This window comes from Parambassis ranga, chromosome 22, assembly GCF_900634625.1.
Source record: "Parambassis ranga chromosome 22, fParRan2.1, whole genome shotgun sequence".
Classification (NCBI taxonomy): domain Eukaryota; kingdom Metazoa; phylum Chordata; class Actinopteri; family Ambassidae; genus Parambassis; species Parambassis ranga.
Window position 1 is genome coordinate 17,460,790 of NC_041042.1, and position 12,878 is coordinate 17,473,667.

The following is a 12,878-nucleotide window of genomic DNA, read 5'->3' on the forward strand; positions in this document are numbered from 1 at the left end:
CTAAAGCAAAGAACTACAACTATGCACACTACAAGCTGAAGCTGGGAAGCCCTCTATGAGAAAAAAACAAACAAAACAAGAATCAGCTACTTTCCGAGTTATCGTGGGCTCATGAAGTGAGTACTGGAGGCTGAAATGCCTCTGTGCTGCATAGGTTTTTTACAGTTTGGTTTGTGTCTTCTTAAAGTGGCCATGATTGTTAGAATGTATTATTTCAACTGCATCTACCTCTGTCTAGACATGGAAAAACAAGGCCATGAAAAATGACTGTGGTAACTAATCCTACAGAGGGCAAATGTAAACAAGAGCCCATTATGAAAGAAAGAGCAATGACAAGCTTAAAAAAGGCAATTATGCCATGTATAAACATTGCAATGTTGTCCAGTCGAATTGAAAGTCTCTTGCAAAATGGAACCGAGTTGTCAAAGCCAGGAAGATCTTGGGTTTTTAATGTGGCTATATCCATAGAGATCTGCATTTAACCGTTGGCCCGTGCCAATAAAAACCTGCTCTGTATAAATACATGCCCACAGTAAATCACTGTCAGCAATGACCTCAAATGACCCGTTTCTCTTTAATAAAAGCTTGCTGTCAGAGGACTTTTAAGCAGGTCTGTAAATTTCATTCGAAAAGAATGCAACAATGGTAATGCCCTAAAAAAACACTATGTATTGGCCTTTAAAGAGTCACTTTAAACTGTGATGACTAACAACTAATTAGGGTGCATTAACATTCCACTTCAACCCATTAAAAGTTGTTAAATTTACGCAATTGCACCCAATATTATCACATGACAAGTGGTGTGCAATTAGTCTGTAGCACAGAGGGAAGTAATTGCTATGCACTGTATGGTGAAGCACACATGCTGCAATTATCCCATTAGTTAGTCCATGCTTCGACATGATTTAGTGAATAGCCTCTTTATTTTAGTCCTCTAGCTTCAGTAAAAAAGTTTCCTGTATCGTGACTTCTCATGACTTCAATGCTGTTTCCTCTGATTCATAAGCCCAGGAAAACCCAGTCAGTCCCCCCCCCCCGCCCCCTCCTGTTCTCACATAAATGCTCTGCAGACACTGGTGCAAAGCTGGAGCTCTGTGGCATCTTCTACAATGAGGCATTCAGCAGTGAACAGCTGCTCATGTTAGCCTGAAGCTGGACTCTCAAGAGTCCTCTTAAAAACATCCCAAACCCCTCATCCCGTCATATACACTTTCACTAATACACACAGTTCAAGAGTCAACTCTACTTGTACATTTAATGCCAAAACACACACACACACACACTCATTGTGGCCAACTGGCTAACAAATTCAAACCTGCTGTCTCTGATACGCTGAAAACATCTTCTCTATATCCTTGAGGTCAAGAATCTTGAAAGCTCTCAGGTCGTCTATGTCGTTCCAGATGGTGCCATTGATCATATTCTGAAACAGGGCAGTGGAACAAAGGATTGATACACTGATGAACAGATGTTTTAAAGTTGTTGAAACACAAGTGCAATGAAAGCAGGGGGTCATGGACATTACACAGGAGCCTAAGTAAACTTTCTATTTTGATTCAACAAGTGTAACTGCTGCTAAAAGTGAACATAGCTCAGCGAGTGCAGTGATTAATTAACACACTCTCACCCAGTCAGATCATTGTCATTGTCAATAGTCAAACATTCTCTCTCAGTGCTCTCTCACCTCTCCAAGTTTGGCCCAGTTGAAGGACTTTAGCGGATGCGAGGGTTGAGGGATGGACTTGGAGCGTAAGGTGCTCACTGAGTTGAACAACGAGGGAATGGGGGGCGGTGGAGCTCCGAAAACAGGAGGCGCCCCTGGCGGTGGAGGAGGCGCTCCGGGTGGAGGAGGTGGTGGTGGAGGAGGTGGGCAGCTAAATGGTAAAGGAGGCGGTGGAGGAGGGAAGCCACCCATCATAGGTGGTGGAGGTGGAGCTGCAGGGCCACCAGGAGGTGGAGGAGGTGGCGGGAAAGATGTGCTGCCACCCTGAAGAACCAAAGGAAAAACATTTTTTTTTCCCCAATTTAGCTTCATTTGCTGGGCATTAAACATTGAATTTAATTTAATTTATTTTTAATTTTTTAATTTAATTAATTTTAATTTAATCTCACACTATTGAAAAAACTCATTTTAACACACTTTTAATCAGGCAAAAAAAGCAAGATGATCAATACTATAAAAATCAATTAGGTCTTAGCTACATGGATACAAAGCAGCTCTGCTTACAGCTATGTCACTGATGCGTGTCGACAGGTCCAGCACTTGTTCCCTTGCTGAGCGCAGCTCCACAGTCTCTCGCTGTAGTTTGTCCTTCATCTTGTTCAGAGTCTTCATCATCTCATCCTTCTCATGGGTCTTGGTATCACACTCACGCTCTTTTCTCTCCAGTTTAGCTAGCAGCTCCGCATGATCTGAACGTAAACAACGAAGGGGAAACAAATAATGAGAATAAAGTGCATTACAGTTACAGCTATTATATGTATATACATTGATGATGCACGGCAGCAGCCTCACCTTTCCTGAACTTCTCTGCCTGGTCTCGCCACTGTTTTACCTCATTTTCATTGACCAACCTATGAAGCAGGTAGACAAACAAAACAAAAATAAACACACAAAACAAAGTGCAGTGTGGTGAAGAATGGTAGTGGGTCAACAAAAGTTAAGCCAGGACATTTGAGGGATATTTAATCAGCGGATCAGATTATTTCTTGGCTTCCTTGTTGTGAGAGGGATTCAGATTTATTGCCAGCATTGACTGGGTTTGCTGTCAAGCTTCATAGTACAACATTAGTGCTGAACATAAATCCTGCAGGGCAGAAATCAGTTATAAACTCTGGTTCAGTCTGAGGCGGGGGTTAAACTGATTAATGACCAGCTATACAAGAGAGTAAGTAAAACAGAACGCAAATAGGAGGTACAAACATAAATAATAAAAAATATAAGGAATTACTATTTAGATGAAAAATAGAGTGAAACCTTGAAAGTCGCTGGAAGCCTTGGCTAGAGTTGAGAGAATAGACAGTGTCACTATGCACACAATATAAACAACTGATTAAAAGAAGTGACAAGGAAGGTGCTGAAGTATGAGGCCAAATTAACTTCACTGTGATAATGAGTCGCACCAAAACGCTTGTAATCAATTCGCACTAGGAAATCCACAAGGCAATTTAAAAGCAAATTGGTCATTAATCAATTTTCTTGTGCTCGTGAACAGATCTGTCTGAGCTTGATTACAAAGTCAGTGCTGCTTTAATTGCAGCTCAAGCAATTCTCCACGGATTCAACACTCCAATCACTGTGTGTGTGTGTGTGTGTGGCATGACTGTAGAAAAATTTGTTTTTGTAATAGGAGTGTTAATTTTGGGCCAGACGCACATGTGAGTAGTCAGAGCCGTCGTCATGGTGACCGTAGATGATGAATGACTCTGAATTCCAGTTGTTTTAACAGTTGTTTTAGCGTGCCTCTCAACCCCCCTCACCCCGTAAGCCGTCACGGCACGAGCCATAGGTTTTCACCCCTGTTAACCGTCGGGGGCCCCGGCACGCCGCCAACACAATGAAGGGAATCTCCGTTTGTGCACTCCAGGCACAATTTAATCTCAGAGAGTTTATGGAAACACAATAAGACGTTGGCAGGGACGTAGAGAGGGGTCGGGTTTGACCGCTGTCAAGGATCTGCAATGGACAGTAATGAACACTTTCTGTACGCTGTAGGAAAAAATTTCACTCATTTGTGCTGATTGCACAAACAATGGTGGCTGAATTAGTGAACAAAGCGGGCGCTAGCGGAGGGCCAAGTTTTTACCACGCTACATGTTTTATGGTGCTTTCACTGCTGAGACTAAACACATTCATCATTGATCGTATGCTTGGTTTAAACATAACAAACAGGAGGAGAAGAAAGATGGAGAAAGAAAAGACTGACAGCACGTCAGAAGAAGAGAAACGGGGGAATCGCACACTGATGCACACTGCAGGGCATGGACAAAACCCTTGAATGCCATCTTTTAACGCCGCCTATTCTCCACTGCACCACACACTTTGATTTCTAGACGCAAATCCAGATTAGTTTTAAAACACAGGAAAATCCAAAACCACAGAAAAATACCATCCAATATCTGTGATCATCTGGAAAAGAATATGGAAAAACTCTAGGCTGTTGCTATGACAACAGATGCAGATCTACTTCTGAGTGGTTGTTTTTTTCCTTCTAGAATTATCTGCGTCGTCTCCAAGAGCCTGCTTGGCTGCATCTAAACATGGCTGACTTGGCCGGCCAGCATTCTTAATGCGATTAGAACAATTTCCTTTTGATCTCTAGTTTCCGCCTTCATGCCAATCCGCGCTCAGTGCGAAGCTTCCTCTGATTCAGCCTACAACCCCCTGCTGCCACCTACACATCACCCCACCTTCCTGTGCAATCACATCGCCCCGCTCCCATCACTAGCACAACAGCATAACACAAACAGCCAGTTCAGGCGCTAGCAACCATGTCACCATCATTCTAAGATAAAAGCACATAATCGTTGCTGATATCAGGCTTTGATCTGAGCTGGAAGTGATGCCGATTAGATGCATTAAAGGCAAGACTTTTCCATAAATCATAAAGTGTTTACAACTTTGGAGGATAAGGCTTTTAAAAAGGCATTGAGGATGTACCAGAAGCACTTAAAGTAACTGATGATCTGCCCAGTAAATGTGTGTATCTTCACTTACATGCGAATGATGCTCTTAACGCTGAAGTTGTCCAGAGGAGCAATGTCAGGGTCCTCTCCCTTGTCGTCCTGTAGGACTATCTGCTGGAGAATCCTGTCTAAAAGCTGCCAGTGCTGCAGACTGCAACCTCCCCGCTTATCTGGGTATGAAGTCAAAGTGTGATATGGTAAATCCCTTATAAACTTTTTTCAAAGCTAGCCAAGGTGTAAATTTGTAATAGGTGTGCTCACAGGGCATCTGCAGGCAGTGTTGGAGGATGGAGAGGAGGTGTGGGTAGGAGTCCGAGTGGCTCAGTTTCTTCTTGATCACCTCAAACATGGCACCAGCACTCTTTGTATCTACATGGGTCTGGTAAGACACAAAAGAAAGAAGCATTCTTGAATGGCTGCTGAGAACAGAGTCGCAACCTGACAGCAATAACTCACTCACCATATCAAATCTTTTGGCCAGCTCCGAGTCGTCCTCATTCCGCACCATCTCAAAGAAGTCCAAATGCCTGAACAGAGAGAAAAAACAGTCCAAGTGTTAACCCCGTTATGTGGACGCACGTTATTGAATTTTTGGATGATGTAAACACACATTTTTTCCCATCCAGCTGCAGAGAATAACAAGCTTTTCCTGAACGGCTGATAAAGTTTGTAGTGTTTGCCACTTGGCTGAGAGCTATACTTGTGAATAACAACACTGTTATCCACCTCTGACACACCAAAATCCACAAAAACCCACACCACAGACATCACCAGTGTGATGACATCACACATTGTACATTAATCAGCATCAATTTATCAGCATCTATCTTATTGCCGATATTTCTTTTACCATCTGCCGATACTGATGTCTCAATAACATCCCATTTTTTTTAATTGTTTTTTAACAGCTTTGGAATAATGTTGGTTTGTTGTTTGAAGTAGGAAAACTCCATATGTTCTATGTTATTGTTCAACTACTGAATTACAAAAATAAAATACTTGATTCAGTTACTTTCAAATTAACAGAAAGGATTACTCACCGATCCAAAGTGGCGTTTTCATGCTCTCTGAGCTTGTCGATGACCGGCTGAATGCCCAGCATCAGGAACTCGTACCTTAGATGGAGGCGGAACTCCAAGTTGTCCTAGAAATAAAACAGAAAATAACAAGTGAGGACATAAAACTGCTGCCACAAGCAGCATTAAAGGGAAATCACATACATCACAGGCTAAATGTCTAGCATGCATTTACTGCACTAAGTTGGAAATATAGTCAGCTGGGAATGAACATACACTATACTTGACATGTTATGATATGTACTGTGGTAACATGCTAGGATAAGCTTAGAGGCTGCTAGCAGTAGCTTTCAATTTATCATACAAACAAATCAAATTCAGGTAAACATTCCTAATTTCAACATGGTTGATGAAACTATTTACTATGACTGATGAGTAAAAACTGTTTTCTGTGACTGTTGCAGGGCATAGATGTACATGCAGACCTCTCCAGCTCCAGCATTGAGCACAGCGTTGATGAAGGACATGATGGCCGTCTTTAAGTTGACCTCATCTCTGTAGCGGCCTGTGCTTTTGTCCAGCTCATTCAGCAGTGTCTGCATAGTCAGAATGGTAAGGACAGTTAGTCAGCAAGAAAAACACATTTCAGAGCTACAGTAGAATGTGACTTCATTTATCTCAACTACGTTCACACCACAGTGAAGCGAGCCGGGTAACACAGCATCACTGTTCTCGGCTCTCACACCCTGCGCTGCCTTCTAAACTGACCCTTGACATACTTCAACACCTTAATCATAACTCAAACCAACATTAAAAGGCCTCATATGTTCTGAATCACTCAGCCCCTGTGGTGTTAGTTTAGCTTGATGGTGGCATGATTTACCACAAACCCCTAGGGGATGTGTGAGATGTGGCTTGTTGACTCAGTCCTGCTAGTGACTAAAACACTACACATACGCTGACCTCCATAACTCTCAGTGTCCTCACCTGCCTTCAACACAGCTTGTGTGTTGACCTAACCCGAGGCCGTCTGAGGAACTTTAGCTGCAGTCTCCAACTTATCAGACTGACCACAAGTTGATTTATTTACCCTAAAATATTTTGTCTGCCCCACGTCTCCTAAAAGAGCTCTCTAAATATTTATATACCAGGCGCACAATTCAAAGTACATGACAGTCTGCCTTAGCCTCAAATTCTTTCCTAAAGATCTCGTACCTGAAAACGGGTCCTCTCAGCTGCATATTTCTGGTAGTGTGCCATAGCCTGCAGCACCTTCTTGTGCCCATCAGGCACCAAGCAGACTGCACCAAGAATCTCCAGCACCGCCACTTTGGTCTTGATGTTCTCCGTCCGCAAACTCTGAGAGATGGTGTTGATGCTTTGCGGGTGGGCCAGGACATGTGCTCGGCCCTGCGAGTTGTTCATCAGGGCCTTGATGCATCCGATGACGGAGGTGTGGACGCGGCTCTCTGATGTCTCGTAGTCCATGCTTCGCAGGAAGTTGAGGAGGCAGGTGAGGCCGTCCAGCTCGATGAAGCGAGTGACGAACCTGATGTTAGAAAGAGCAGAAACTCAGTGCCACAGATTCTGACACTTCACACCAGTACCTCCTCACCAGATGCCAACTGGTCTGAAGCACCTGTGGTTCACCACAAGCACACAATTTGAAGTCTAGAAGGATTGTTTGTGATTTATGAATAAACAAATGATCTAAACACCTGATGCACCTCCTCACTAACGTGCGCACCATATTTTGTTCCCGTTGGCGACTTGTTGGTGAGACTGCAATGGCTGTATAATCTTAAAATCTTAATACATCTGCAGACACACAGAGCTCCCGATGGTGGAACGACCTGAGCACCATCAGGGTAGGAACGTCCCTCTCCATTTTCAAGTGCTCCTTTAAGAAGCTCTTGAAAACTCTCTCTTCCTTGAATCCCTCCTTTCTTAAATGTGTACCACTTCAAACAGATGCTTAGTTTCACTTCTTCTCCTGCCACACCTGCTCCCACTGACATTTACTTACACCTGTATAGCTTCTTCTTCCTCCCATTTCAATTGCACTACTAGGAGTTCCCCTTGGCATTTCAGTGCAACAGATTCCACCAGGAGTCTATTGTTGTATTCATGACTTCTTATTTAAACGCATCATACAGATTCTATATGTAGCCAAAGGAAGAATTTTGTTGTAAGTTTTCAAAAATACTTCAGCTCTTCTGCAGCAGAAATACATCCCATAACCCGATTTACAGTCACGAATAACACAGACGTCACACAGCCTCACTTAAGTACTCAAGCTCTCCCAAACACAAATTGGTTATCAAAACACTCAAGTAAAATTTCACAGTCCAAGTTCTGCCAACCTCCCGCTGACAGCCCTCATTAGCTGAACTAATTAGAAAGCAGCCAGCCATTAACCTCTCTGGGAGAGACAGCAGACCTTGTGAGTGACAGGGAGGACATGTAAACACAGAGGGATGTCACATCCAGCAAACTCAGTGTGGGCTGTATGGTAAATGACCTTCCCACTCACTGAAATTCCTGATAGGGCTCATAAATTATTGCAAACAAATGAGGGTTTGTGAGAAGGAGAGAGAGGAAAGAGAGGAGACAAGGACACGAGAGAAAGATGGAGTCAGAAAGTGAAAGGAAAAACAAGGGGAGAGAGGCTGAGAGTTGAGATTTATCGCTACTCTTTGTAACAGATACATTGTTTTGACACTGTTAGAAGTATGCGGTCCAAGTTCCTTCCCCCTCCTACTGCTGGCTTGGCTCAAGGAGATGTGGAAAAAACACAATGCAAAAAAATGTAAATCATCTAATTATTATCCTATACACAGAGGCCAGGGCTCTTCCTCTCCTCGCACACCATCAATCCCACAATCTAGCAGGATCCTGCATGAGCGCACACACAAACTTTACCTGGCATGACCACTAAATCTCTCAAAGATGTATAATCCTCTCATCTCCAGCAGTGCCTGGATGAGATCAACAAGATCATACCACATGCATGCATGAATATCATCGCCCTTTCCATTCAATGCGTAGAAATCACACACACACATACACACAAAACCTCTCAGCACACAATACGCTTCTTGTTTGAGAAGCCTATAGACGCGATCTGCACTCAGCACCAAGGTGGTGAGGAATAAATCCAATATATTAGATATGACTTGATACAGATGTAACACAGACACTGGAACTGGAGCAAGGCAGAACTGATCCAACTGATTCATTTTATATCAGTGACACGTCTTTGGCCGGCAGCAGGATCCAATGATAGCCAGTCTCTGAAATGAGGGGGGCCACCTCAGAGAGAGAGAGAGAGAGAGAGAGGGGTTTCATACTGGAAGAGAAATTAAGCTGAACATCCTCGTGATTAATGTATGGAAAGCAGAGGGTGAAAGATGTTGTTCTTGGAGTCCGGGTTCAAAAGGGTGGATGAGATTCAAGGCTTTGCTCGCTGCCTGTTTCGATTCACTCTGCTTATTTGCCAAAAACACACACACGCACGAAAGCAGTGAACGCACCATAAACCTGCATACAGGGGAAGTAGAGGGGCAGATGTGTATGTGCCGTTAACAAAACCTAGTGAGCTGACATCAAAAAATTCTCTCCTCCTCGTCCTCCACTTGAATCAATAGATTCCCGCTCCTCTGACTTCAGAGTCCTCTCTTGTCTTCTCCTATCCACTGACATTCACGCTCAGCCGACTGCTGTGCAACTTTGGAACAACCACAGAATACTTTAAAACCCGCTGGGGTTCATGACAGCGAGAGCTTCACAACTGCTGCATACGATATAAGCAGATCACTGAGGCTGAGCCAAACACACACACACACATTCAAATCTGCAGACTGACAGAAAGAAAGAAGTGAGGGGTATGAGAGGTAGCAAAGAAAAAAAAGAGGGGGCACTGTAATGTTAGGTTAGCTGCAGATGAAATTATAAATAAGATATGAGATGTTTGTTGAAAAAAAAGCATAAAAACCTCTGAACCAGAATCAGACGATATTCTAAATGAGCAGGACGGTGTGGAAAACTAATCCAGATGTTCAAGTTTAATTTCAGCACTTGTGTCCAACCAAATGGATTTTGTCTGTCTTGGATCTGTCCCTCCAAGCCCGATGCTTCCACACGCACAGACTCGTCATCACGAGCCCCTTTCTACCACTCTTTATTTAATCAGCGCTGCCACAAACTCATCTCATCCAGGCGCAGGGACACACACACATGGACTCGTCTACAATAAAAAGGTCAGGATGTGAATGGGAGCCCAGGAGGTTCTTCAGAGGTGCCGATTAGAGAGAGCAGAGCGAGGTGTCTGCAGAGAAGTCATACGATATCAACGCGGCTCTCACTCCAATAAATTTTACTTGATGTGAGGCCCAGGGTATAAACTGTGGTAAAATAAGGACATAAAACACAAAAAGACAATAAAATCCACATCTGTCATATATATAGTATATCACAGCATGGACAGGAGGACTGGGTTTACTTGTAAATCCACAGGGAGTAGTCCAGTGGGCCATGTGTCCATTACGCTACACTCCTGCAATACAGTCGGACAAAAAGGGGATTGAATATGAAGCTCATTGTGCTACATCTACTCACAAGGCAGACCATCTACAGGTCCATATACAGCACTCACGGCAATTCCAATAAACACAACATTAGACGAGTTTCCCTTTAACCCACATAATCCTAGCAACAAAAATAGCTTTGTGTGTGTCTCTTTAAACAGGGACCACTCTACTCCAAGTACCAGCGCTGTATAATCTTTTTCCACTCTCCATCTGTTTGTTACCATAATAACACAAACCTTTCTCCTCCTGCCAGTATCATCCACCTGGCCCACATTTTCTCCTTAACTGCTGAGTACCAAGGGGGTGAGAAATCTGCAAACACATCTCTCCATCCAAGCTGCTTTGACTGTGTAATAGTCTGCTCCCCCACTAACCCATTTTGTAATATATAAAAACAGATATAAACTTCTCTCTCTGAACCTCTGAGAGATGTGGTGGCAAAATGTTTTGTGGGATAATATTTGCGTGTGTTGGTAGCGAAACTTCCAAAGAGATATTGACTCAGTAAAGCCTTAGTAGAGCAAGTCAATATTCTTGCTGGACGAGATTTCCAGAAACCATGTCCGGAGCACCGTCTTGGGAAGCATTGCACTGCTCTGCTGACATGAATTTGGGACATGCAGTGCATTCTGGTCCAGGACGGCCTCGCTGACCCTCTTCGTTTCCTGCCCTCCGGCAGCGATTGATGGGCGTCACATCTTGGATGCAAGAACGCACACACACACAGGACGCTCATCCTCACGGACATAAACATCAGGGCAGATGTGCGAGTGACTCGAAAAGTCAACAGTGTTATGTAAGCGCACTTAACTGCATAGTTAAAATACCACCGATGAGTACAAATATTTGGAAGCTGAAGTGAAACATACACCAGGCTGCACATATTTTACTTCACGACATTTGTGTTTGCCTATCGGCCCCCTCATGCCCACTTGAGTTGAGGTTTGCCTTTACGTGAGCAAATACACAACCTCAGCGTGCTACTTCAAGCTCCATTTGACAGCTGGTAAACAAAGCAATAACAATTGGCAGAGAACCCGAGATAAGCTGCAAATTTTAGTGCAAGAAAAATTCAGCCTCCTTTTTTTTATAGCCGTTTAGAATTAATCACAATTATATTTGAAATAAGACATCTGGGCCATTAAATGATCACAACTATTAAAAACAGTTTCTGGTAAATGGGAAATTAAGTGCAGCATCACTCACAGCAGGAACACGGCGGCCTGCTGTCTCTGCTCACTTCGAGACCCTGTTTGATACAGTCCAGTTGTTCTGTAATGGAATGCTGTGATTTTATGTTTGTGGTACCAATGCTGTTGCCATCTTGCCTATTTCAGCACACACTTGCCATCTGACAAAAGACAACAGGGCTAACACAGTCGAGTAAACGCACAACAGTGAAGTCACGCTTGAGAAGGGACACATGCGACATGCAATTTAGTTGACTGTTAGCAGACTGTTCTTTTCTGTAATCCACTGCAAAATTCTTCATTCAATTACACACCAGGAATCTGATGTTTAAAATCTGTTCTTTACTGTAAATTAATATACAACAAGACAGTGAGAGAGGGCAATAAGATGAGAATGAAGAAGAAGAAGAAGAAGAAGAAGAAACAGAGGAGGAGGAGGAGAACGATGACGGAGAAGTAGTAGAAGTAGTAGAAAGAGACATGTGTCTGACTGCTGTCGCCCTGCAGAGTGGGCTGAAGGCAACAAGGCCACCTCTTCACAACCAGATCCAGCTGACTCTCAGGAAGAGGGGCCGTTTCAGGCTGCCATCCAAAGGCAGGCATGAATCAAAGCTGAATCCAGACAGACACCACCATGTTTTACAGATGCAGCCATAAAAAAAACAGAACACAAACACACAAAGGGGGAATGAACTGATGAAGCTGGTGCTTAAAACGTCAACTGACACAACACACATCACAGCGCTTTTTGTCCTAGCCTCACATTTGTCACAAAGGCCAGACTTGGCAGGATATCAACACTCTGCCTCGGCTGTCCCTGAACAGCCATATTCTGTGGGACGCACCTGCTCCCTACGTCACTCCTACAACATCTGTGTGTTAACGAGCAATAACTCCACATGGGTGCAGGTGCATTACTGAATAGTGCTGATTAAGTCATTACAATCACACAAATGAAACACACCTGAACGTAACAAGAGCAAAGAAGATGAGTGATGACCTGGAGAATCCCTTCTTTGCCCCTGCTGCACGTGCTGGTACTGATCTGAACAAACTGCAGGATTCTCATAGGTCACTTAAATTACAGTTTCTTAATTAAGCCTTGTGCAACACAACATCTCACACACAGCATACTGCTGTATTCATGATTAGAATTTAAAGGAAACATGTTTCAGTGTTTTCTATTGTCTTTAAACAGCCAGTATCAGTTGAGCTGCACTCAGTGAGCCCATCTGGAACGTCAGTGTATTTGTGTGGTAAATCAGATTTAATGAACGTAAACTGTCATTTAAATACAACTCATGGGGGTTAGCGACAACAAATGGGCAGATGTGTTTTATTATTTCTGTTAAAGTCAATGTATCTTTGTTCTAAATATATATAATAATAATATTAGA

At 43.3% G+C, this 12,878-nt stretch overlaps 1 protein-coding gene across 4 annotated transcripts in view; it reads right to left on the minus strand.

Annotated features, from left to right (window-relative positions):
* LOC114427064 (disheveled-associated activator of morphogenesis 2-like) overlaps positions 1-12,878 on the minus strand; it is a 74,142-nt gene that overhangs the window by 12,562 nt on the left and 48,702 nt on the right. For all 4 annotated transcript variants that reach the window (XM_028394812.1, XM_028394810.1, XM_028394811.1 and 1 more), the window contains 10 exons: positions 6,918-7,251; positions 6,188-6,298; positions 5,727-5,830; positions 5,147-5,213; positions 4,948-5,065; positions 4,718-4,856; positions 2,516-2,574; positions 2,228-2,412; positions 1,685-1,987; positions 1,316-1,423 (listed from right to left, as the gene is read on the minus strand). In XM_028394812.1, the coding sequence (XP_028250613.1) occupies positions 1,316-1,423; positions 1,685-1,987; positions 2,228-2,412; positions 2,516-2,574; positions 4,718-4,856; positions 4,948-5,065; positions 5,147-5,213; positions 5,727-5,830; positions 6,188-6,298; positions 6,918-7,251 (1,528 nt within the window). The remainder of the gene's footprint in view (positions 1-1,315; positions 1,424-1,684; positions 1,988-2,227; positions 2,413-2,515; positions 2,575-4,717; positions 4,857-4,947; positions 5,066-5,146; positions 5,214-5,726; positions 5,831-6,187; positions 6,299-6,917; positions 7,252-12,878) is intronic.